The sequence below is a fragment of the Podarcis tiliguerta genome (genome assembly GCF_965153285.1).
Source record: "Podarcis tiliguerta genome assembly, chromosome: 8".
Classification (NCBI taxonomy): Eukaryota; Metazoa; Chordata; class Lepidosauria; order Squamata; family Lacertidae; genus Podarcis; species Podarcis tiliguerta.
The window spans coordinates 77,058,076-77,083,573 of record NC_139541.1 but is presented as its reverse complement, the minus strand read 5'-3'; the positions used below and the strand labels follow the sequence as shown (position 1 = coordinate 77,083,573).

Here is a 25,498-nt window from a genome sequence, read left to right as displayed (position 1 = left end):
CGACCTCCTCGCACCTCCCTTTTTGTATTCCACTTCTATCAATTATTTCAGCAATTCCTTTCCATCTTCCTCTGTTTCCTGTCCTATAATTATCTTAACACATTCTAACCTTATTTTACCTATAATATTCTATTAATCTTTTTATACTTAAATCCTTATAACATTTCTACTAAAGCCATATAACTTCATTCCACCATTCTTTTAACATTCATTAATTTTGCAGTATTTCTGTAAATAATCTTTAAACTTTTTCCAGTCTTCTTCCACCGACTCTTCTCCCTGGTCTCGGATTCTGCCAGTCATTTCTGCCAGTTCCATGTAGTCCATCAACTTCATCTGCCATTCTTCCCGGGTGGGTAGATCTTGTGTCTTCCAATACTTCGCAATAAGTATTCTTGCTCCTGTTGTTGCATACATAAAAAAAGTTCTATCCTTCTTTAGCACCAATTGGCCGACCATGCCCAGGAGAAAGGCCTCTGGTTTCTTCAGAAAGGTATATTTGAATACCTTTTTCATTTCATTATAAATCATCTCCCAGAATGTCTTAATCCTTGGGCACGTCCACCAAAGGTGAAAGAATGTACCTTCAGTCTCGTTACATTTCCAACATTTATTCTCAGGCAAATGATAAATTTTTTTCAAGCTTGACTGGTGTCATGTACCACCTATAAATCATTTTCATTAAATTTTCTCTTAAGGCATTACATGCCGTAAATTTCATACCTGTGGTCCATAACTGTTCCCAGTCAGCCATCATTATATTATGTCCAACATCTTGTGCCCATTTAATCATAGCTGATTTCACCATTTCATCCTGAGTGTTCCATTTCAACAGCAAGTTATACATTCTTGACAAATTCTTAATCTTTGGATCTAACAATTCTGTTTCCAATTTTGATTTTTCCACCTGGAAATCAACTTTTTTGTCCAAATTGTATGCCTCCATTATTTGATAATAATGGAGCCAATCTCACACTTTTTTTTTCAATTTTTCAAAGCTCTGCAATTTTATTCTGTCTCCATCCTGTTCCAGAATTTCCCAATATTTTGGCCATTTGGCCTCCATATTGAGTTTTTTCTGTGCCTTCGCTTCCATTGGTGACAACCATCTTGGGGTTTTCTTTTCTAACAAATCCTTATATCTTATCCAAACATTAAACAATGCTTTTCTGACAATATGATTTTTAAACGCTTTATGTGCTTTTACCTTATCGTACCACAAATATGCATGCCAGCCGAATACATTGTTGAAGCCTTCTAGATCCAACACTTCAGTGTTTTCAAGAAGCAGCCATTCTCTCAGCCAGCAAAAAGCAGCTGATTAATAATAAAGTTTAAGGTCTGGCAGGGCAAATCCACCTCTTTCTTTAGCATCAGTTAATATCTTAAATTTTATTCGAGGCTTCTTGCCCTGCCAAACAAATCTGGAAATATCTTTCTGCCACTTCTTGAAACAATCCATCTTATCCAAAATTTGCAATGTTTAAAAGAAAAACAACATCCTTGGCAACACATTCATTTTTATCACAGCAATTCGGCCTAACAATGATAACTTCAAATTTGTCCATACTTCTAGATCCGTTTTCACTTCAATCCAGCATTTTTCATAATTATCCTTAAATAAATTCACATTTTTGGCAGTCATATTAACCCCTAAATATTTCACTTTCTTAACCAATGTTAGCCCACTGTCATCTCCACTGACTAGCCGCAGCACTGCCAAGATTTCTGGCAGGGGGTATTGTTCCCATTCCAACTAGGAGATTTTGGGGATCTTTTTGCAAAGTGGATTCTCTGCCACTGAGCTACAACCCTTCCCCTTAGGTCTGGGCATATCTGTGTGTCCTGAAAGATGGAGAGGAGGAGGAAGAAACTGGATTTATAAAGCTTCCATGCCTAGTTGCCTGAAAGGATCCCTCACCCAGCAGTGATGCAACTTACAAGGGTGGTATAGGCTGTAAAAAGGCCCTTTCCGGCTGAGTCAGGCCTATGATTCCTTCTAGGCTAAAGCTCTCCTTCGCATTTCAAGCAAAGGTCTTCCCTAGGGCCGGGGAGATGTGGCAGGGATCGAAGCTGGCATCTGCCACATGCGTTTCTCCCAACTGGAACAGAGTGGAGGGTTTGCAGCCCTAAGGAATTGCACAAGCGACTTCTGCCTTGCAGAAGGGCTGCAACCGTCATGCCTCCGCATGGCATGTGGCAATTCGAGGGTTTCTTTTGCAAGAGTGGGCTGTGAAAGCGACTGGAGCAGGGGAGGTGATGGGGGGGGGGAGGAATCGACAGGCTTTTTGGGCAAGGGGAGGTGCAGGAACACCCAGTTCTAGCGATTGAGAAAAGGGGATGGGTTTTCACAAGGTAGAATCATAGAGTTGGAAGAGACCACAAGGGCCATCGAGTCCAACCCCCTGCCAAGCAGGAAACACCATCAGAGCACTCCTGACATATGGTTGTCAAGCCTCTGCTTAAAGACCTCCAAAGAAGGAGACTCCACCACACTCCTTGGCAGCAAATTCCACTATCGAACAGCTCTTACTGTCAGGAAGTTCTTCCTAATGTTTAGGTGGAATCTTCTTTCTTGTAGTTTGGATCCATTGCTCCGTGTCCGCTTCTCTGGAGCAGCAGAAAACAACCTTTCTCCCTCCTCTATGTGACATCCTTTTATATATTTGAACATGGCTATCATATCACCCCTTAACCTCCTCTTCTCCAGGCTAAACATGCCCAGCTCCCTTAGCCGTTCCTCATAAGGCATCGTTTCCAGGCCTTTGACCATTTTGGTTGCCCTCCTCTGGACACGTTCCAGTTTGTCAGTGTCCTTCTTGAACTGTGGTGCCCAGAACTGGACACAGTACTCCAGGTGAGGTCTGACCAGAGCAGAATACAGTGGCACTATTACTTCCCTTGATCTAGATGCTATACTCCTATTGATGCAGCCCAGAATTGCATTGGCTTTTTTAGCTGCTGCGTCACACTGTTGGCTCATGTCAGGTACTGCAGAATTGAGCCAGTTCTCAACCACAGAGCATAGTGTGCTCAAGTCTGCAGCAACTTCTGGGTCCCTTGGGTTGGGTCCTCTATAAAAACCAGACCTTCATCATTTGTGCTGGAGTGCTGCTGGCTGAGCCCCACCAGAGGTCCAGAGGGCATCTTTGGCTCTCCTAACAACCAGCCTTTGCTGGGAATCAGGCAGGTTATAGCACTTCAACTGTCATGGCTGCCCCCAAAGAATCATGGGAGCAATGCTTCATAAACAACAGTTCCCAGAATTCTCGGGGGGAGGGGGAGCTATGTACTTTAGATGTATGTCTGAATGTGACCCAAGTCTTGTGTTTTACACCTGCCCTGCAAACACTTGTAAGGATAGGCTAGAAAGAGATCTCAGTGGGGAGACGGAATGGGAGGGGGGAGGGAGGCCTATAAAATCCTAGGGCCAGCTGCCATGCAGTACAACCTACCTGTAGTAGGTTAACCCGAAATGTTGTCATTGGTCAAAGGTCACCTGCAACCTTTGCAGTTGAGTGGCGATTTGAGCCTCATCTCTCAAGCCCTAGGGAAATAGTCTTAACTCAACAATGCAGCCACAATCACCTGTCATTCTCTCAGTTCTGTGCAGCAGTGCAGTTAGGTATTTGACAATGGGCAGACTTCTAGCATCTTAAAAAGCAGAGACATCACCTTGCCAACAAAGGTCCGTATAGTTCAAGTAATGGTTTTCCCAGTAGTGATGTATAGAAGTGAGAGCTGGACCATAAAGAAGGCTGATCGCCGAAGAATTGAGGCTTTGGAATTATGGTGCTGGAGGAGACTCTTGAGAGTCCCAGGGACTGCAAGAAGATCAAACCTATTCATTCTGAAGGAAATCAGCCCTGAGTGCTCACTGGAAGGACAGATTGTGAAGCTCCAATACTTTGGCCACCTCATGAGAAGAGAAGGCTCCCTGGAAAAGACCCTGATGTTGGGAAAGATGGAGGGCACAAGGAGAAGGGGACGACAGAGGATGAGATGGTTGGACAGTGTTCTCAAAGCTACCAGCATGAGTTTGACCAAACTGCAGGAGGCAATGGAAGACAGGAGTGCCTGGCGTGCTCTGGTCCATGGGGTCACGAAGAGTGGGACACAACTAAACAACAACAATAAGACTTCAAGTCAAGAGGGCAGACTGTTTTTGCCCTAGCCCCAAATAATGCCACATTATTTTCTCCTGGAATGCAGCCGCCGCCTGTAATAACAAATAACAAAGCTCAAAATGTGTTAGGGGTCTATAAACATCTTACGAGTGCAGAAGTCCCTGTAAGGGATTTGACTGGTGTTAACACATGTTGTGCACACACGTATATATTGCTCAGCTTGCCAGGTGTCCGTCCTCTTGCATTGCAACAAAAATAGATTGCAGGGTTCTGAACGGCTTTTGTCCTAGTTGTATCGAATCCAGGATTAAAATAATAAGCAATGTGTTGGCATAAGGACACTGGGCTCTGATGATTAATTCTCTCCTCCCCGTCAGAGGTCATGTTAGCTCAAGATCGGTGTGTTGCAATGTCCTTTCCTTCCTTCCTTCCTCTCAGCCTGTTGGGATCTTCTGTTGTGTTCAGAAAAGTCTTCTACAAGCAAGGTTATTATACTTTAGTAGGCAAGGCAAAGCAAAAACCTCAATTTAATGGGAAGATTAGTCTTTGTATTTTGCTAATTACAAAACTCTCCCTGCCCACACAACCTGCTTTTCATTCTGAGAGCCTCATTAGTGTTTTTAATATCCCCCTCTCCTTAAATTAAGTAATTTAAGGAGAGGGGGATATTAAAAACACTAATGTCATAGAATTGGAAGGTTGGAAGGGATCCTGAGGATCACCTATTAGTCCAACCCCCTGCAATGCAGGAAAATGCAGCTGTCCCATACAAGGATTGAACCTACATCCTTGACATTATCAGCACCACACTCTAACCAACTAAGCTTTCCAGGCTGCTGCATATATTTGCTGGTAGAGGTCCTGTACTTCTAGCAAGCAAAAGTTGGGTCCAACTGTTTGGCAGCTAGTGCAGGACATGGAGCAAAGGGAAAGGCAAGGAAATGGTATTTCAAAGAACCATTGACCCAGCAGTGCTAGATTTCCCCCGCACAGTTAGAATCATAGAATCATAGAGTTGGAAGAGACCACAAGGGCCATCGAGTCCAACCCCCTGCCAAGCAGGAAACACCATCAGAGCACTCCTGACATATGGTTGTCAAGCCTCTGCTTAAAGACCTCCAAAGAAGGAGACTCCACCACCAGTTGAGGGGGCACCAAATGGAGAAGACCCATAACAGAGAAAATCCATTTGGGAGCACCAAATTTTGGCATTCTGCAGGGCGCCATATGATGGAGAGATTACCAAGTTCTTCCCCTGCTTTTCCTGAGACGGGATCTAGTTTTGATCTTTTTGTCTCCCCATATATTAACTTTACAGTACTATTTCTTAGCACGTAACTTGTAGCGTTTTATTCTTTCGCATTTTCCTTTAAAGAAATCTGATTTGATGTTGTCATTGCTGTCCTTCAATCGTTTCAAAGTTTTTTTAAAAAAATCTTTTAAAATCAAAACAAAAACCTGTTGCAACAGATTTAGGGCGGTGCAGGTGGTTCCCTACACAGGGCATCAAACTGAAGAGGTGCAAAATAGCAGTAGTAGTAGTAGTAATGGCACCTATTTAGGGTTACCAGACATCCCTGTTTCCCGGGGACAGTTCCCAGTTTTGCGAATAAGTCCCTGGACAGATTCCATCCCTGGAATGTCCCCGGATTTCATCTAATGTCCCTGGGAAATGCAGCAGCGGCAGTCTCAGCAGCCTGGAGCAGTTGGCTCTGGCTGGCTTCAGGAGCTGCTCAGAAGTCCCCATATGATGGTGATGCAGGAGTTCTAAGATGCAGCTTCTGGGCTGCCTCCACCTTCCCTGACCCCAGCAACTAAGCTGTGAAGGGAGGCTTCACACTGCCTATCGGAGCAGCCTCCCATCTCCTACTTGTGTGCAAGCAGGAGCAGGCAGGGATCTCTCAGCTGTGAAGGGAGGCTTCACACTGCCTATCAAAGCTTGCGTGCAGCAGGAGGGGCAAGGATGTCTCAGTTAGGCAAGGGGAAGCCTCCCTTTGCAGCTGAGGGATCCCTGCCCCCTCCCGCTTGCACGCAAGTAGGGATGGGATTGGGGGCTGCTCTGATGGGAAGGGAGGCATTGCGCTGCCTGAGAGGTCCCTGCCCCCTTCTGCTTGCACGCAAGTAGGAATGGGATTGGGGCTGCTCTGATGGAGAGGCATCGCGCTGCCCAAGCCTTGCTGCCGCTGCTCTCAACCCTCCTTCTCCGCCTTCCATGCCTGACCCACTGTGCACCACTTCCCCACCACCACCACCGAAGATCCAACTCAGAGGCTGCCCAGGCTCATGGAGAAAGGAGACAGAAGCCTCGTACGAAGGGGAAACGTGACGGTTGAGGTCAAAGTGGTGGCCACCCCTCTGCCACCGCCATCGCTGCGGCATCAACGTCCCGAACGTGTAGTATTTATTCATTTAAATTGTCCCTGGGTTCATTGAAAGAAATCTGGTAACCTTAATCTATATGCATGATGCATATCTACTCAAAAGTGAGCAGGGGCGCCAAATATTGTCCTCACTCAGGATGCCCTATTACCCAAGTCTGTCCCTGGTTGTAGGAAGGGGAAATAGAAGTGCCAAATGGGGAGGTGGAGAAGACACATTGGGGGCACGAGTTTTGCACATTGTTGCTGTGTTTTATATACAGTGGTACCTTGGGTTAAGAGCTTAATTCATTCTGGAGATCCGTTCTTAACCTGAAACTGTTCTTAACCTGAAGCACCACTTTAGCTAATGGGGTCTCCTGTTGCCTCCGCCGCGTGATTTCTATTCTCATCCTGAAGCAAAGTTCTTAACCTGAGGTACTATTTCTAGGTTGGCAGAGTCTGTAACCTGAAGCGTACCTAACCCGAGGTACCACTGTATTGTAAGCCGCCCTGGGACCCCCGGAAGAAGGGCGGCATAGGAATTTCATAAATGACAGTGTGAGGGAATTTCTGTGGAAGGAGGCAGTGGTGTGGAAGGTGGCATGGAGGTGGGGCTGACTGCTTTCAGGAGGCTCCTGCCAACGGGCCAGAGGCTCCTGTGGGGTTCAGTGTGAGGTGGGGCGATGCCTCGTTGTCCCCAGGCATCGGACTCTTTCCAGGCGGAGGGATACGGTTCCGCTTCTGCTCGCACGACCCCTTCACTCCCCCCCTGTCCCCTCGCAACAAGCCCCAGCGGCGGGTCGCTCCGCGGAGCAATCCCTGCCCTTGCCCGCCTGGGGGAAAAAGTCCCGGACCCTCCGAGAGGGCGGATTCCAAGATGGCGGCGCGGCCGGGTTGCCGCGAGTGGCCTTGACGGAGCCGGTGTGAAGCGACCGCCTCGGAGGCCCCAAGAAGCGGCAGCGGTTCCTTCCCCACGCCCGAAGCGAGGCGACAAGGCGCCGGTGGTGGGGCCGGCGAGCGGGCCGCGGTTACCGGTGAGTAGCGTGAGGAGCGGCGCATCTCACGTAACTTGCGTCCGTCTGCGAACGGGAACGCAGAGGCGTACGGTGAGGGAAGAGCGTAGCAGGCGTCTGTGAATAGCTCGGTTGAATGGGGAGAGAGCGAGGAGCTACGCGAACAGCGCGGCGGGGAGATCAGGGCGCCCGGCAGGGGTCGCTGCGCGCGCAGCTTCGGAGTTCGAAGAGGCGCAGATGGGCGAGGGCGGGGGCAGTGAGGCGCTTTACGCAAGCGGAGTAGAACGCTTTCGAGAATAGTAGTAAGGAGGCACATGCGCGCCGGTGGGAGGCTCAGTGTTCCGCTGAGGTTTTCATTGTGTTCTTGGAGAAAGCAGCCTTAAACAAACGATGCGTAAAATGCCCATTTAAAACTAATAAGCATTCCCGTGCATTCTAAGCATCAGGATAAATAGTCTTTTTTTTACATTCCTTTCCCAGTCGATATCCCTCCAAAGTGAGGGAAAATAAATAATTTCATTCATAAAAGGGTACTAGCATTCGATGCACAAAGAGGTGATCTGGTGGAATAAGCAGGGATCACATGTTATTCGGCAATCATGTTCTGTCTGTGCCTGCTGGATTTTAGCTATAGCGGTGCTGCAGCTGTCAAGTTCACAAAATATTCCCATTTTGATGTAAATGGTTTTTTTTGGGGGGGGGATGCAGCTAGCTAAGAGGGGTTGTGCCGAATCGGATCTTACAAGTACAGTACCCAGCTTTATAGATGTTATTGTTACTTAACTTGAAATGATTTATTCTGTTTATGTAATTTATTACCTTGCCTGCCCTATGTAAACAATCCTTACGTAGCCACGAGCAGCAAAAAAGTGTGTGAAAGTAAATGAGTGGGCTAGTAGTATCATTTGCAGGCTACTCACTTTTGTAGGTTTATTTTAAAAGTTGGCTAAAGCAGCTCTTGTGGCAGTTTACAAGGCTAGTTAGATACAATGGGCCAATTTGTTTGTGCCATTAAACTACAGTATGTGCTTCCATCATTGTTACTACTATTATTACATTTATTACCTGCCCGTCACCAGCAGGTCCCAGGACAGGTTGCAGTGATTTAAAATTTAAAGCAGTTAAAACAGATCACAGTACAGTAGCAGTATGCTGTCCACTGGGAGACTGGAAATAGAAGATTGGTTTATTTGAAACCAAACAGACAAAAAAGTCTCCAGAGTTCCGTGTTGTGAATTTAAACAGTAGTTTGTTGAAACAAACCAGGATCAGGTAATGATTTGTAATCCTTTTTGTTAACAGACCATATTTTAAAGTAACCAAAGTTTTCCAAGTTTGGAAATATTTAGAAATTCTGGTTGGGTTACTCTCAGTTTTCTCCTCCTGGCCATCTCTGGTTAACCATCAAGGTTATTGTAGCTTATTAGAAGCTCCAGTAAACAGGATGAACTTGCAGCACAATCCTTTGTATGTTTACGCAAAATGAAGTCCCACTGTGTTTGATGCAACTTGTGGAAGTGGCTAACCTCTAGGTGTTGTAGGAACCCAACTCATCAGCCAGCAGGGCCAATGCCAGGGATGATGGGAGATTTTGTCCTGCGTCATCTGGAGGGCCACAGGTTAACCACCACCTTAGCCTAGTAAAAATAATAAAAACTATTCCAGGCAAGTATTCTGGAAAAGGAATTCCACAAACCAGATGCCATGAAAGAACACTGCCTGCCCCCCAGCCATCTGCTTAATCTCAGGGGTGGGGGGAGTTCCGGAGAAGGAGCTACAATGAAGATTGTAGCGGGTGAACAGCCTTATATAGGTGAAGGTTGATTAGAGCTCTAAGTTAAAACTAACTGAATTGCGCCTGGAAACATTTAAAGCACCAAAGAAATGTGATTCCAGGGTGAACCCTAGTTAACTGCCTTGCTGTTGTGTTCTTGACCATTTTATGACAAAAGAAAGAGAGTTGTAAACTTGCTAAACTTTTTTACAAGGCAGTAAAGCATTTGTTAAATCTGTAAAATCTCTTTGGAAACATGAAGACATGAAATTTCACCCTTGGTGTTAAAGTATCTTATAACTACTTCAATACTTGATGAGATTGCACAGCTGCTTGAAGAAGTTGTAGTGACATTATTTTCAACATGCAAATAGCACCTGTGTGAGTTTTCTTATGGGCAAGTCTTTTTACTCCCCTCCACCCAATCAAACTGAAACTTCTCTTCACCCTAGTCGCTCCTAGTCTGAAACAAGGATCAGGTGCTTTCAGTTTCACATACATGGATATCCAGGCGTCTGGATTCCCTTTTAGTGTGTTGCATATAATTCAGTTGTCCCCTCCTCCCATGTCTTGTTCCCCCTTCCCAGGCACACCAAAAATGGCCCCAGCCTGCGAACGGCTGCAGTTCCGATTTCCTGGCTATGGCGACGGGGTGCTGCACCGCATGGACCAGCTGCGGCAGCAGAGGCGCTTCTGCGACGTGACAGTGCAGGTGAACGATCTGCGGGTTCCCGGGCACCGTGTGGTCTTTGCCGCTTGCTCCCCTTTCTTGCGCGACCAGTTCCTGCTCAATGACTCACAGGAGGTGTCGGTCTCCCTCTTCCAGAGTCCGGAGATTGGGCGCCAGCTGCTTCTCTCCTGCTACACAGGATGCCTCGAGGTGCCCATCAAGGAACTGGTCAACTACCTGACAGCTGCTTCCTTCTTGCAGATGGGCCACGTGGTGGAGCGCTGTGCACAGGCGGTCTCCCACTACTTAGTCCCCAAGGCAGACACCCTGCTGCGGGAGGAGCAGGCGGAGGGGAGCTATTCCCAGCAGGATGGGGAAGAAGAAGGGGAGGGAAAGCGACCTCCTTCACCCATGGGGGAGACAGATTCCGAGGATGTCAAAGTGGAGGTGCCTGAGTTCACCCCACGCGACTCCCACGGCCCCTCTTCTCCCGCAATCTCCCTCTCCCTTATCAACTCCGCTGTGGAGATCACGCGCAGCTACCTGCAGGGTTGCTATGACGACGAAGCAAGCAGCGAAGGACTCACTTTCCCTCCAGCAGCTCCTGCCCCCACCCCTCAGTGGAGGAACTACCCGCTTCATCGTCACCGGCACGGCACGGCCATGGCGTACAGGGACTGGCGGGCGGGTGGCGGGGTGGCGTCGTGGAAGGTGCCGGGGCTGGAGCGCCCGTACCGGTGCCCCCGCTGCAACAGTGTGTTCCAGCAGCTGGGGAACTTTGTGAGCCACGTGCAGGAGCACAAGCTCTTCCTGTGCCTCCGCTGCGGCAAAGTCTTCTCGCAGAAGAGCAACCTGACGCGCCACATCCGCGTGCACACCGGCTTCAAGCCCTTCCAGTGCCCCGTCTGCCGCAAGTGCTTCACCCAGAACGCCACCCTGCAGGACCACCTCAACCTCCACAGCGGCATCAAGCCCCACAAGTGCAACTACTGCGAAATGCACTTCACCCACAAACCGGGCCTGCGGCGCCACCTCAAGGAGATGCACGGCAAGAGCACCGTCCAGAACAGCCACGAAGAGATTGAAGAGGTCACCATTGACTTTGATTGATGCGAGAGGAGGGCGGGAGGGGCGGCGGCAAACCGAGCGGTAGCTAGTCTTCCGTCAGGCCAGGCACAGAGTCTTCAGTCAGTCCAAAATTCCTTTTGGCGAAAGATGGGCTGCGTGAACTGGGTAAGGGGCACACTGCAGACAGAAGCAGTCGACGCAGGGGTGCCACAGGCCACACTTGTTGCTTTTCAAGTAGTAAGGGAAGTCCTGTGGCTATAGAGTGTTTACTGTAGAAGAGCACAGAGGACAAGGACTGAACCGCCATCTGGATAGGAGACAAAATCGCCCCACGGCAAGGAGAGGCTGTTGAGTGAGGATGCTTCCTGAGGATGTCTAGGCCCGTTTTGTAAATGGGTTCACGTGAGGGGAAGCCGCTGCCTCAGACAGTGGATTTTGGGTGCCCTTAACGGCAGCAGTGGGGAGACGAGAGAGCTGGCTCATGGGGCACAACCCACTGGGCAAGCCCCAGTGAAATGAAGGGGAGCCCTGCAAGAATGTGATGGTGCTTTGGTAGAGCTCCCTTTCAGTGTATGTGTGTGTGCGTGTGCAGAAGACCATCATGGCGGATTAGTGTGTAATGGGATTGCGATTTAGATTTCCTACCTCACACGTGTCAGTGTTTGCTCTGGCCCCGGTGTGGCCGCTGCAGAATTAGCCATCTGACTCAACACCAGAAGAACTTAATCAAATAGGGATGACAGGAGATGGAAGTTTACAATTGATTGATGGATTAAAATTAACGTCATTGGGTTCGGGTGGCAGACACCCAATAATTCTTGAAACGATTGCTAATCTTATAATAAAATATACCACACGTCACTAAAATCAGTCTCCTTACCAAGATGATTGGAAAGTGGTCAACATTTTGCTGCTGTTTTTTTCCAAAAGGGGGCAAGCAAGAAATTAACAAGCCACTTGGCCTAAGGTCTGCCTCTGGTAAATTGAGGGAATACGCTGTTAATGATAGATGTGTGGAGCACACTGAAGAAGTCAGTCTTGCTTACTATCAACATGGCTTCTTCAAAGGGGAAGCCCTGCCTGACCTGCCTTCTGTAGATCTTTGAGAGTATCTACAACTCCATGTAAGCTATCAGCCTTGACGCCTATATGAAGATTTCTTCTTGTTCAGAGGAAGTGTGCCACTGGGTACCAGTTGCTGGGGTGTAACAGCAAGGGAGTCTATTGGAATTTTTTGTCTGCTTAAGGCAGTGTTGGTGGACTTTTTGGAGGCATCTTGCTGGTCGCTGATGGAAAATAGATACTGCTCTAGATGGACCTCTACTCTCATCTCTCAGGTTTGTACATCAGCCTTGCATTTAAGCACTAGCCTGGCTGGTGTAAGCAACCAGAAATTGTATGCTGGCAAGCAAGCGGTTTGGCAGAGGAGGGGTGAGCATAGAAACCAGGTGGGCTTCCCAAAAGAGAGGAGCCTCTTCCTCTGTGCCCAGCATTGAAATGAGGTGACCCACTGCAGGAGAGATGGGAGGCAGCCCCCAGCATTTACAACATTCTCTTTCATCCTCTATTTTCTCTGGGGTAGGAATCACCCGTGATCCCAGTAGGCCCTTGTTGGACATCTGCGCCAACTGAGTTTGCGCAGCGGCTGGGACGATGGAATAAAAGCTTGCCTGCAATATATTTGCTTATCTTTATTTTAAAATAATAATCAAACAGCTGCAAAGCACCCCTTCTCACCACCTTTCCTCAACAGTATTCTATAACTACGCACTACACCACTTGATCAACTTACCGTATTTTTCGCCCTATAGGACGCACTTTTTCCCCTCCAAAAATGAAGGGGAAATCTGGGTGCGTCCTATGGGGCGAATGCAGGCTTCGCGGACCTCTCCGCAAACAGCAGGAGCGCTCCCGCTGCTGGCGGAGAGGTGCCTGCATGCTGAAGCCTGCGCGCGCTGAGCTCAGCGCGCCCAGGCTTCGCGGACCTCTCCGCTAGCAGCGGGAACGCTCCCGCTGCTGGCGGAGAGGTGCCTGCATGCGGAAGCCTGCGCGCGCTGAGCTCAGCGCGCCCAGGCTTCGCGGACCTCTCCGCTAGCAGCGGGAACGCTCCCACTGCTGGCGGAGAGGTGCCTGCATGCAGAAGCCTGCGCGCGCTGAGCTCAGCGCGCCCAGGCTTCGCGGACCTCTCCGCTAGCAGCGGGAGCGCTCCCGCTGCTGGCGGAGACGTGCCTGCATGCCGAAGCCTGCGCGCGCTGAGCTCAGCGCGCCCAGGCTTCGCGGACCTCTCCGCTAGCAGCGGGAGCGCTCCCGCTGCTGGCGGAGAGGTGCCTGCATGCCGAAGCCTGCGCGCGCTGAGCTCAGCGCGCCCAGGCTTCGCGGACCTCTCCGCTAGCAGCGGGAGCGCTCCCGCTGCTGGCGGAGAGGTGCCTGCATGCCGAAGCCTGGGCGCGCTGAGCTCAGCGCGCCCAGGCTTCGCGGACCTCTCCGCTAGCAGCGGGAACGCTCCCGCTGCTGGCGGAGAGGTGCCTGCATGCGGAAGCCTGCGCGCGCTGAGCTCAGCGCGCCCAGGCTTCGCGGACCTCTCCGCCAGCAGCGGGAACGCTCCCGCTGCTGGCGGAGAGGTGCCTGCATGCGGAAGCCTGCCCGCGCTGAGCTCAGCGCGCCCAGGCTTCGCGGACCTCTCCGCTAGCAGCGGGAGCGCTCCCACTGCTGGCGGAGACGTGCCTGCATGCCGAAGCCTGCGCGCGCTGAGCTCAGCGCGCCCAGGCTTCGCGGACCTCTCCGCTAGCAGCGGGAACGCTCCCGCTGCTGGCGGAGAGGTGCCTGCATGCAGAAGCCTGCGCGCGCTGAGCTCAGCGCGCCCAGGCTTCGCGGACCTCTCCGCTAGCAGCGGGAGCGCTCCCGCTGCTGGCGGAGACGTGCCTGCATGCCGAAGCCTGCGCGCGCTGAGCTCAGCGCGCCCAGGCTTCGCGGACCTCTCCGCTAGCAGCGGGAGCCAGCACTGGGCTCCCACGGCTTGCAGAGAGCTGCCTGTTTGGGGGCTGGGGTCGGGGGAAGCTCGGGCTTCCCCAACCCCGCGCCTGGGGGGGAAATAATTTTTTTCCTTTATTTCCCCCCCAAAAAACTAGGTGCGCCTTATGGGACGGTGCGTCCTATAGGGCGAAAAATACGGTAAATACAGTTTTCAAATAATTGCCCTATCACATCGCTGCATTCGGTGCAGTAGGTAAACGCCCCCTGCTAATTAGTTAAATTGTTAAGATACCTCCGGTGTGCTGAATTGTCAAAAGCTCACAGATGTGCTGCCATGCAGGTTATAATTACAAACACACACCTCTGAGTAGCACCATTGACCACATTAATATCAAGAAAAGCCAACAGCCCTTGTGTGCTAAATCAGTACAATGCTTGTTTTTTATTCTTAACCCAATTAAGATGCTTTCTGGAGAGGTGGACAAAAAGAAGATGCTTGAGAAACACTTTCAGCTTCCTGCATCTCACTGAGGAATTATTGCTCAAGTTCTGAGAACCTTAGTTCTAGGACAAACTTTTCCTTCCCAACACTTGTGTAACCCATTGCCTCTCATATGACTTATTTTTCCTGTTTCCTCACATCTGCTGTCGCGAGGACATGTGCCCTTTTGTCCTTAAGCACTGACAGCCTGACTTACCCTGTCAACAAACGAATTTGGAAACCAAATTTGGAAATGACTCAAGATGCCCTGGGAATAATAATGTGGAGTTAATTTCATGCAAGAGATCATGGCTTCAGGTTTGTGTCCTGATCTCTTGGGTCAAGGAAATAGAATGGAAGAGCCTGAAAGCCCCAGTTTCTAGAACCAGAGTGATGGGGGGGGGGTAATCCTAGAAAGTAAAGTTACCCAATAATAAAAATATCTGAAGAAGTGTGCATGCACATGAAAACTCATACCAATAGCAAACTTAGTTGGTCTCTAAGGTGCTACTGGAAGGAATTTTTTTTATTTATTTTGTTTTGACTACGGCAGACCAACATGGCTACCTACCTGTAATATCCGCAGTAGTTCATTAACTTTACTTGGGTCAAAGTAAAAGGCACAAAATAGCAAGCAAGGTTTTGAGTCGTCATCAGATTGGTTAAGTCTGCATTGGTCTTCGTCTTAAGAAGGAACATAAGATGAGGAAGCATACTTAATTTAATTAGGTTGTCCTAGATGCTGTTCAGATATCACGTTACATTTAGGGATGCTGGGATGAAAAAACAAGCGATAGCCTATACCCCTTTTTTGAAAAGATTAAAACCATCAATTATCCAGGACTGTCTCCAGCCTTGGCTCCTTCACCAATGTGATTTAGGTGAGGGATGTGCCTGAGAATTGTTACCATCCCCTGCCTTGAGGCTACTTGCAATGTAATCTGATTTTATAGATGCCCCAGTCAGTGCTAGAACTCTAGCCCAGCAATCTTCTCTTGCCAGGGTTAGACTCGCAACACATCCACACACCCACCCCATAAATATATTTCCACTTTAAAGCTTGTGGAGCTTCTGTTGCTTGTGCTGCTGTTGATGAAGAGACGGCAGAGAAGGGGACAGGATGAAATCCTCAAATAGCACCTGCTGCCTCCATCTGCCAGCTGTTACTCCTGGCCTACTTGACTTGTGGCTGCAACAACTGGGCCAGCCAGTCTTCCGCTGCTGGTGCCCCCAGCATGCTCAGATATCTGAAGAAGTCTGCATACACACAAAAGCTCATACCAATAACAAACTTAGTTGGTCTCTAAGGTGCTACTGGAAGGAATTTTTATTTTGTCTTGTTTCTTCCATGAAATTGAAATGTGTTTATAAAACCCTGGAGTTCTCAATGCAACCATTCTCCGTAGCTGCTGAACTGATGCAACAGGCTCCCTGGGTAGCAACTGGTACACATGTGTGCCACCCCTTCCTGCCCTTTCCTAAGTGCTCTGGGGACCCCTTTGCTACTGGTGCAATAGCCAGCAAGTTGAATGGAGCCACATCAGTGAAGCAGTTCTTGCTTTGGCTCTTCTTGGTGTTGCATGGGCCCCAGAGAATCTGCCAATACAAGAGTCTAGAGACTACTAGCTATACAGTGTAGGTGGAAGTTCTTTGCGTAGGGAAGATGAAAATCCCATAGACTCTGCAGACACTGGTATTGCATGCCTGAGTAAGTTTGCATTGGAATAGCTCTTAAGAGGCTGCAAGATTTGCTGCACAGATTAGAGTGATCACAGAGTGCTTGTAATGGTTCTAGGGGTTGCTTGTGCGTAAGTTGCCGTTACTCCTGGCTAGGTTGCCTGGTTGAACCCTTTTGTCTGGACAGCCTCAAGTTCCGTGGCTGCCTCAGTCGCTGGCAGAATCCGTCAGTGGACGTTTCTTGAACCTCTTCCAGCATAGAAGCTGTTTGACGCCCAGTCTCCTCCTACTCTGCTTGCGCGGAAGTCTTCTGCGCAAAGTGGGGGTGGGCAGCGGAGTACCCGTGCCCTCTCTGCTGGTCTCCGGCGAGGAGTCCTGGAGCCACCTCTCCGATTCCCCCATCTGCCCCCCTTCTCCACTGGTGTTGCGCTGATTTCCTTCCCCAGCGGATGGGCTGCCTCTCTCCCTACTGGGACCCTCTCCGCCATCCCTCTGGAGCCTCCTCTCTGTCTCCAGCTCCGATGGCAGTTCCCTGACAGTGCTCTACCAACTTTATTGACCCAATGACTTTGAACGGATTCCAAAAACGTTTTTCAGGTGCATTCTCTGTTCTTCCACCTTGGGTCTCCAGATGACTACACCTCCCATCTTCCCCAGCGTTCTTCCCCAGTAGTGCAGGACGATGGGCGTTGTCCGACGTCTGGGGACCCAAGGTTGAAGTAGGCTTCTTTAAATCCAAGCTCAAAACAAAAACATGTCGTTGGACCAGCTCACTGATTAACCCATATATGGCTCACAAACACTTCCCCATACTTGGCTTGCAGAAGTTGTTTTCTTAACTTGTTTCCATTCATCACTTTCTACAAGAACCCCATGTAACAGTTTTGGAATTCATGCCATGTCTTCATACATGTAGCATTTCCCATTTCACACAACAAGGGCTGTGGTGATGTGACCTGTCTAATCCATACAGCAGTGTTCTTGATGCTCGGTGTGGCAAATATTTTATTTTTTAAGCGCACCTCACCTTTCCTCCAAGGAGGTCAAGGTGGCAAACATGGTTGTCCATTTTATGCACACAACAACCCTGCAGGGTAGGTTAGACTGAGAGGCTGTGACTAGACTGGCGAGCTTCATGGCTAAGTAGGAATTTGAACCTGGGTCTCCCAGGTCCCAATTCAGCACTCAAACCATTATACCACAATGACTCTCATTCCCAAGTTTGATGGGGCCTTTCACAAAGCTATTCAAATGTATTATTATTATTATTATTATTATTATTATTATTGCCACTTAGATACCACAGATGCCTTCTGTTTCAACTTTTAAATGCCTTTATTCTATTCTATTCTATTCTATTCTATTCTATTCTATTCTATTCTATTCTATTCTATTCTATTCTATTCTATTCTTGTGCAGTCAATTAGGTAAAGGGTAAAGGGACCCCTGACCATTAGGTCCAGTCGTGGCCGACTCTGGGGTTGCGGCACTCATCTTGCTTTATTGGCCGAGGGAGCCGGCGTACAGCTTCCGGGTCATGTAGCCAGCATGACAAAGCAGCTTCTGGCGAACCAGAACAGCGCACGGAAACGCCATTTACCTTCCCGCCGGAGCGGTACCTATTTATCTACTTGCACTTTGACATGGTTTCAAACTGCTAGGTGGGCAGGAGCAGGGACCGAGCAACGGGAGCTCACCCCGTCACGGGGATTTGAACCGCTGACCTTCTGATCGGCAAGTCCTAGGCTCTGTGGTTTAACCCACAGCGCCACCCGTGTCCCTGTGCAGTCAATTAAGAACGCATAATTCCACAATAGTTAGCCAATTTCTTATTTTAACATTTTCATGTGGTTTTTATTTTATGGGTTTCTATCCAATTGTAAACCGCTCTGATACTTTTCCGTGGATACTCATATATAAATATTTTTGGAAATATTAAATAAGTGTGCCAAACGGGTTTCTAAGAGGTCTGAGATAGCTCAGTCGGTAGATCATGAGCCTCTTTATCCTGGCCGTGGGCAAAAGATTCCTTCATTGCAGGGGGTTGGACTAGACGACCCCTTCCCTTCCAACTCTACAATTCTGTGATTCTATTGTTTCCCGGACAATATGCAAACTTCTGTATGCATACAGGTTCCTGCATTATGCAGCTGGTAGACAGGAAATGGAATACTTTGGCTTTACCTGATGCTAATCTTCTATGTTACATGGTTTGCCACTAGGACCTGGGAATTGTGGGGAAGTACGTTTGTGTGTAAGAGAGAGAGTGGTCTCTCCGGGTGTGACTGGGGATGTCAGTGGAGCTCTTGGCAGGTAATATCGCACTGTCCCTTTCTTGCCAGCTTTGTACTATTGGCCCTCCAGGTACTGACAACACCCAAGTTCATTATATAGAAGCTTGTTTGAGTCTTTGAAGTGGGAGGGTGGGTGGGAGAGCCAGCAGGCATGAAAGGAGCATATGAGGCAGCGAAATGATAGTTCTGCATCGCCAGGGGCACGGAGGACTAATCATATGTTCTGCAGTGGACTCAAAGCTCCGCACGGCAGCATGGGGAGCCGTCTGTGCGAAACGGCCCCCATGCAGAGGGAAACGGAAAGGCAGCCACAGACTGCACTGGCACTGAAAGCATCTCTTTGAAGCCATAAGTCGCCAGGATTTATTTTTTGTTATGGGAGCTGCCTTGCACCCGTGTCTCTTGCTGTGGAGCTGAGGTGTCGGTGCAAGAGGCTGACTGTGCCACACTGGGAAGGCCCGAGAGCTGATCGGTTTATAGAAACAGCACAGTGAGGTGGCAAAACTGAACTGTGCCCTGTGCCACTTGTGACAGAAGGTAGAAGATCACATGGTTGAACTCTCTCATTGATAATCTTAACAAGGGTACATCTATGGGATGCGCTACCACAAGTTGTGATGGCCCAAGCTTCAAGAGCTTTCAAGCAAGATCGGGATGATTTATTGAGGACAGACCTATCAGTGGCTGTTGGCCACAATGGCCAAACGAAACGTCCAATTCTAGGAGCAGTGTATCTCAGAATACCAGTTGTGGGAGACAATCAGCAGAGGAAGACTGTTGTTCCTTTCATGACCTGCTTGGGGCTTGATGGAGGCACACTTGCAACCGGGATGCTTAACTAGATAGCTCTGATCTGAGCCAGCTTAGTTTTCCTGGTGTCACAGAGAAGACTAGGATAGAATCCTCTCCGACATCTGATTTTCCATGTGCAAGGACTTGGGGAGGGATGCTTTTAAAATGGAATATTCAACCACAGATTCCCACTGTCAACATTTTAGTCTGGAGTGGTACAAACCAGATTTTACCACTGCAGGGTGGGTGGGTGGATCCAGCCTGAATTGGTTTGTGTCCACTAGGAAGTGGAGAATAGTGGTTAAAGAAGTGCAAGCGGAAGCCCGAGACATCTCTGCTGATGCTAGGAGGAGGAGTCAGAATTTAGGATCTTTGGGTTTGCTGCTTCATTCTGAGAAATGGGTATGTGGCTGCAGTTATTCATTCTCTATATAATTCATTACACAGCAGGTCTGGGAAGACCCTGGAGCTAATCTCGTCGGGCCTGCTCAATCAAAGTTGGATCCTTTATACCCAAGTGCTGTTCTCGGAAACTAATTACAGATTTAGAGCAGATAGAGTCCTATCTCGTTTGGGAAGCTCTTGTATGAAAGTTGTCGCCATTCATGTTCATGATCTAGTTGAGATACCTGCATTGCAGGGGGTTGGACTAGATGACCCCCCGAGGTCCCTTCCAACCGTACGATTCCTTCCATTCTTCCTTTTCACTACTTCCTGGAGGTGGAAATGAATACCACCTACCCTATTCTACCTCTAGTACTGGGTTCTTTTCTCCACTGTGAGTGGAAAGCATTTATGAGCAGGTGAAGGGAAAGAGCTGGAAGCAGGAAAAAGCCAGGAGCGCCTGGGAGGAGGAAGAGGGGAAGGGCAGCCAGAAGAAAAGCACAGGAAGCAGTTAAAGTGCTGACATAGTTTTGACACCTGCCTAGGTGGCAGCTGTCACCGACAAAGAAAGATTACTCATCAGAAAGTGTGGCTCTAAACCAGAGCTCAACAATGCAGGGATGTTGCACCTCGGCTCACTTGAGTTGAATTGGCTGTTATATGGCAGTAGAAAACATTTGCCCAGATAAAGATTTCAGGAGACCTGTTTAAATCACCTGTTTGAAACCCAGGAGTGGATCAACAGGACTGAGTTAGATCAACTATGTGCAGAAACACAAATGTATACAAGGACTAGGGTGCCTTCATGAGGCAGTTCATTCCATTTGCCCGGCATTTCCCAATCTTCCACATTACCTCTGAGCTTTCACACAACCTAAAAACCCTGTTTTTGAAAAACTCACGGAACGTATTTAGTTGTCCATGTTATTTGATTCCAGGGGAAGAAAATGTTTGCCGGCCATTAGCCTGGAAAATTGCAGTAGTAAAGTTTATCCCCCTCCTGTTGCGACAAACTGGTCCCCCACAACCAGGAGAGGCATGAAAATGGCGGAGGAGAAAGTTAGCTTTGTGCAGGCGCAGTCTCCAATTGCTTGGGGAAAGCCCTGGAGAGGAGGGCACTTAGGAAGTTGTGCGGAGGGTGCCTTTATTCTTGGCAACTGCTTCAACTTGGCAACTCTGGACAGACCTGCCAGAGACGAGCTGCTGTGCTCCTTAGGCGTGACACTCCTGTGCAGATCCTGTTTTGCTAATAAAGGGTTAACTCCAACTTACTCAGTGTGATTTACTGTGGAAGAAGCTGGCTCACTTCTGTCACAGGCAGAACAGCAGCCATAGGTAGTTCCCCATCTCTGCCGCTATCCCGTTTGGATTAACCACAAATCATTTCCCCTTTGATCTGGGCTGGCCCACCCTCTAAATCAGAGGTGGGCAGATTTCAGATTTCTACTTCATCTTCCACTAGACCTTCCAAGGTCTACCAACCAGAGCCAAGTGCAAAAGTCGTACGGTCAGCATTAAAGAACATTGCACTGCTTGCCCTGAGCCTAGGAATCTGCTTTCTGACCCAGAACAGAGCTGAGCTCCCAGCCCTTTTGCCTGGTTAGTTTCTTCATTTCAGCAGCCTGCTCGACAGTGTGGGAAATGCCAGTTTGCTGCAACCTACTGCAAATCATTCAAAGATCCATCAGTGACCTGCCTTGGTTATTTGAAAGTTAACACTAAAAGTGCAGTGTTTTGTCACCCGTAGACAAAACGCCAGGAGCACCCATCCCATTCTCATTTCCCGTAAAGAAGTTTTATCTGCGAGATGTATTTTATTGTCATCTTGTTTTTAGTAAATGGTGTTGAATTTTGTGTAGTTTTTTTTAATAAAGTGCTTAGAAATGTATTTTTCGCTCTATAAGACGCATCAAACCACAAGACGCATCTAGTTTTTGGAGGAGGAAAACAAGGAAAAAAATATTCTGAATCTCAGAAGCCAGAACAGCAAGAGGGATCGCTGCGCAGTGAAAGCAGCAATCCCTCTTGCTGTTCTGGCTTCTGGGATAGCTGTGCAGCCGGCATTCGCTCCATAAGACGCATGCACATTTCCCCTTACTTTTTAGGAGGGAAAAAGTGAGTCTTATAGAGCAAAAAATACGGTACTTTATTACTACATAATTCTGCTGTTTGTACAGCACGGTTTCTGCCCAGTCGGACATATTTCTAATCACTGCAGGGTAGGAGAATGCCATCAGGGCTCAAGTTTTACATTGGCCACACATTCATTTAATGCCAGGCCAGTAAACCTGCTGACCCGCCTAGACTGGTAAGTTTTGATGAAACCATTGGGCGCAAGCCTGAAAACTAATTTAGTTTAATTTTTAAAAGAATTGTTTTTGCTTGCTTTGGAAGCAATTTGTTCTCCTTCATTGTGGTATTTTTGATTTTGAAAGCTGCTTGCTTTTGAAGATAGCCACATGAAGCTGATGCAGTCGCCACATCAAAGAACACCCACAGCGGTCATTGGAACAACCCAGATCCACTGATAATTATTCCATTTGCAATCTTGCTGCAAAATCAGCAGCTCCATAAACCGCCCGGGACAGCAATATTTTTACAACTAGAAATGAAGCAACCTTTTATCCAGAAGGTGCAGCCCTTGAAAAGTCTCCAAAAAAGCCTGGAAACTGATTTCAGATTATGCAGTGCAGCTGCTTCTTATGGCCAAAATGGTATATTTTGCACTGGAGAGAAACCTGTTTCTCAATGTCTGGCTATTAAACCTTTGGAAATTTGGAGTTGAGCTGAGTCCCACTGGCATGGTATCTAAATGAAGAACTAAAGAAGGGACAAGATGCAGAGCTCCAATTAGGGTGGCTGCTTCCACATCAGCCCACCACCAAAAAAGAGGCAATGCATCATCAAAAAGGGAGGATTGGCATTATATTTGAATATGCTGATTTCTACACATAACCTGCCTCACAAGCTTGCTTCGTAGATTATATGGGAGGGGGAGAATATCCCTGTATGCCAACCTGGAGCACCTTGGAAGAAAGGTGAGATGTAAATGTAAGAGATACACTGCTAGCATTTAAGGGGGTTTCCAACTCTAAATTCCAACTCTAAAATTCTATGATTTAATTGAGCACGCTGCTTTACGAGAGTGAGACGTAGGCAGCTTACACCCACCAGCGACGCCTCAACACCTTCCACATGGGCCCTGTCAGGAAGATTTGGGCATCGCATGGCAGGATGGAGTCTCAAAGATGTGCTCTCCCAGGCCCACATTCCCAGCATGTCCACCCTCCTGCTCAGTGAAGTCTACACTGGCTTGGTCATGTCCACAGAACCTAAGGTGGCAGGATCTCCCAATTGGCAGACCAACTCTGTGTTATAAAGTAAAGGTAAAGGGGCCCCTGACCATTAGGTCCAGTCGTGGCCGACTCTGGGGTTGCGGCGCTCATCTTGCTTTATTGGCCGAGGGAGCCGGCGTACAGTTTCTGGGTCGTGTAGCTAGCATGACTAAGCCGCTTCTGGTGAACCAGAGCAGCGCACGGAAACGCTGTTTACCTTCCCACTGGAGTGGTACCTATTTATCTACTTGCACTTTGACGTGCTTTCGAACTGCTAGGTTGGCAGGAGCAGGGACCGAGCAACGGGAGCTCACCCCGTCGCGGGGATTCGAACCGCCAACCTTCTGATCGGCAAGTCCTAGGCTCTGTGGTTTAACCCACAGCGCCACCCGCGTCCCATCTGTGTTATAAAATGATGTCTGCAAATGAGATGCAAAGGCTGGCAGCATCAACTCTGCTGGGTGGGAATCCCTTGCAGACGACTGCAGTCCTTGGAGACAGACAGACAGGTTGTGCGTCCACAGCAGTGACCAGAGGAGGAATGACCGCTGGGAGGAGCGCAGAGAAGAAGAAACGCCGTGGTGCATCTGTATGCCTTCATCTGCCCCAGCTGCGATAAAACATGTCTCACCCAAATCGGTATCTGCAGGCGCTGTAACTCTCCAACAGTTTGACTTCTCCATTGTCTCCTGAGACAGATAGATTCCAAATTCAATACCAATGCTGGTCTTTTTCTTACCATAGTGGGGAAAACCCTGACCTGTATGTTTTTTGCTCCATCTGCTGTCCAGTGGGCAACTTCAAGTTCTTCCCTTCTCCCACATGGCTCTTCCTTCTTATATTCTTTTATCTTTAAAGCGGACCTGGGCGCTTGGCTCCCCTAGTCTTGATCCAGCTGTACCTGTCCACAACCGCTGAATGAGGACGCACCTCTCTGCCAGTATCAAAAGACAACTCCTAGTTCGGCCGCCTCGTCATCTGGTGGTTCAGTGTTTCGTCAAGAAGCAGTGGGAAGTCTTAATCCGTCATACTTAATCCGTGTTGCCTTAGTTACCTGCCCTTGAGCCTTTGGAGATGGGGTGAGCTATGGGTCTAAAAATGAACGGTGTGAGGACCAACAGGGGCCCAGGAGTACATCTGCTTCTGTCCTGATAGGTACATTAAGGCTGCATTTATCCCACTTAACTGGGATGTTCATTATTGCTATCATTTGATATCAAAATACGAGTAACAAAATTTGGAAGTGTCTATCCCATGAGAATGGTGTGTCTCTTCTTAAGAACAAATGCATGCTTTGTGTTTTGTGGTTGATGGTAGTTGATGTACACTTTTTAGAAAAGATTAGGTGGCTTGAAGGTTGGGCTGGGTTGGGTATTTAAAATGATGTTTGTTTGAGTTTTCAGTTAGGATAAAAAACCATAAGCAGATAACTATAGTAAGAAACTGGAAAGTCGAGGTGAACGAGATTATGGGAGGCATCTTTCAGTCAAGGAGACAAGTAAAGTGCAGTATATGCCATATATTATGTTTTCTTCTCAGGTAATAATTAACGACATATATAAATGGTCCTTCCAATAAAGCATACTGCAAGGATGCTTACATGTGCAATAAGAGGAAACCGTATTTCAACAGAGCAATCATATTTTATCATATCCTTTGCTATTCTACTTTGGCGCGTTAGCTTTTTGGCAGAAACAACTTGTGAAATTCGTGCAAACCAACCTGAGATATCGCCTGCAGGTGGCTTCCAGCAGGCCACATTTTCTAAGCTGACTGCAGTCAGAATCATTAAAATGAACTCTTTTGAAATGTGCCGTCCTGCAGGTTACTGAAGATTGATAGCAGGGCTCATAAAGGTTCAGGGTGTGATTTGTTGGACAGCCTGCAAGGTGATGCTACAGACCTCATGCACAGAAAACACAGCCCTGCACCTTTAGGAGTCACACAGAAGATGGAATTTCAGCAGCTGGAGCTTATATGGTTATTTTTAAGCCACTGTATTAACAGTGCTACAAAAGTCGTGTGCCACCTCCACTCTCTGCAAGATCCCAGGGGGTTCCAGGCACTCACCCAGAGTCAGTGTTCCTCTGGAGAATTGAGACATGGAGACTGTCGTCGTTTTGCAGCCAAAACGGACGTTCAACACAACACTCTGTGCCTCCCAACCAAGGACTCCTGCCCTGGGCCTCAGGCAAGCTCTGATGACAAATACTACTACACTGTGCAGGCCTTGAGCCAAATGTGTAACTCCCACACATAGTTGTAAACTTGAAGCAGAACAACCTTGGAGAGTGTGCTTGCCAGTTGAGCCTACCAAATGGATTATCTGCTTCCGAGCCAGGAATAGAACCCCAGACTTCAGCCTGCCAGATTTTCGCCTGCCATAGTTGAAGACTTGGGTGGTGTTGGCACTTTTCATCCCATCCCTTGGCCTTTGTCCCAGAGAGGTTTCAAAACACAAGAGGGTTGTGTTTTGAGGGTTAGCTTGCAGCACATCCACTGGGCTCTTTTTGACTCGAGAGTTAGCCAGTGATTTCAGCTTGTTTGAAA

At 48.3% G+C, this 25,498-nt stretch overlaps 1 protein-coding gene and 1 long non-coding RNA gene across 2 annotated transcripts; both read left to right on the top strand.

The window, feature by feature from the left end:
- The first annotated feature begins 186 nt into the window (after positions 1 to 186).
- Positions 187 to 5,549, top strand: LOC310684935. Its single transcript, XR_014514984.1, has 3 exons — positions 187 to 2,355; positions 2,989 to 5,119; positions 5,271 to 5,549. It is a non-coding gene; the product is annotated as an uncharacterized lncRNA (long non-coding RNA).
- A 1,793-nt stretch (positions 5,550 to 7,342) lies between these two features.
- Positions 7,343 to 11,879, top strand: LOC310684487 (zinc finger and BTB domain-containing protein 26-like). The gene is made up of 2 exons (XM_083455708.1): positions 7,343 to 7,521; positions 9,862 to 11,879. Exon 2 carries the CDS (start codon positions 9,873 to 9,875, stop codon positions 11,052 to 11,054), a length of 1,182 nt encoding a protein of 393 aa, XP_083311834.1. The 5' UTR covers positions 7,343 to 7,521; positions 9,862 to 9,872; the 3' UTR covers positions 11,055 to 11,879.
- The last annotated feature ends 13,619 nt before the right edge of the window (positions 11,880 to 25,498 follow it).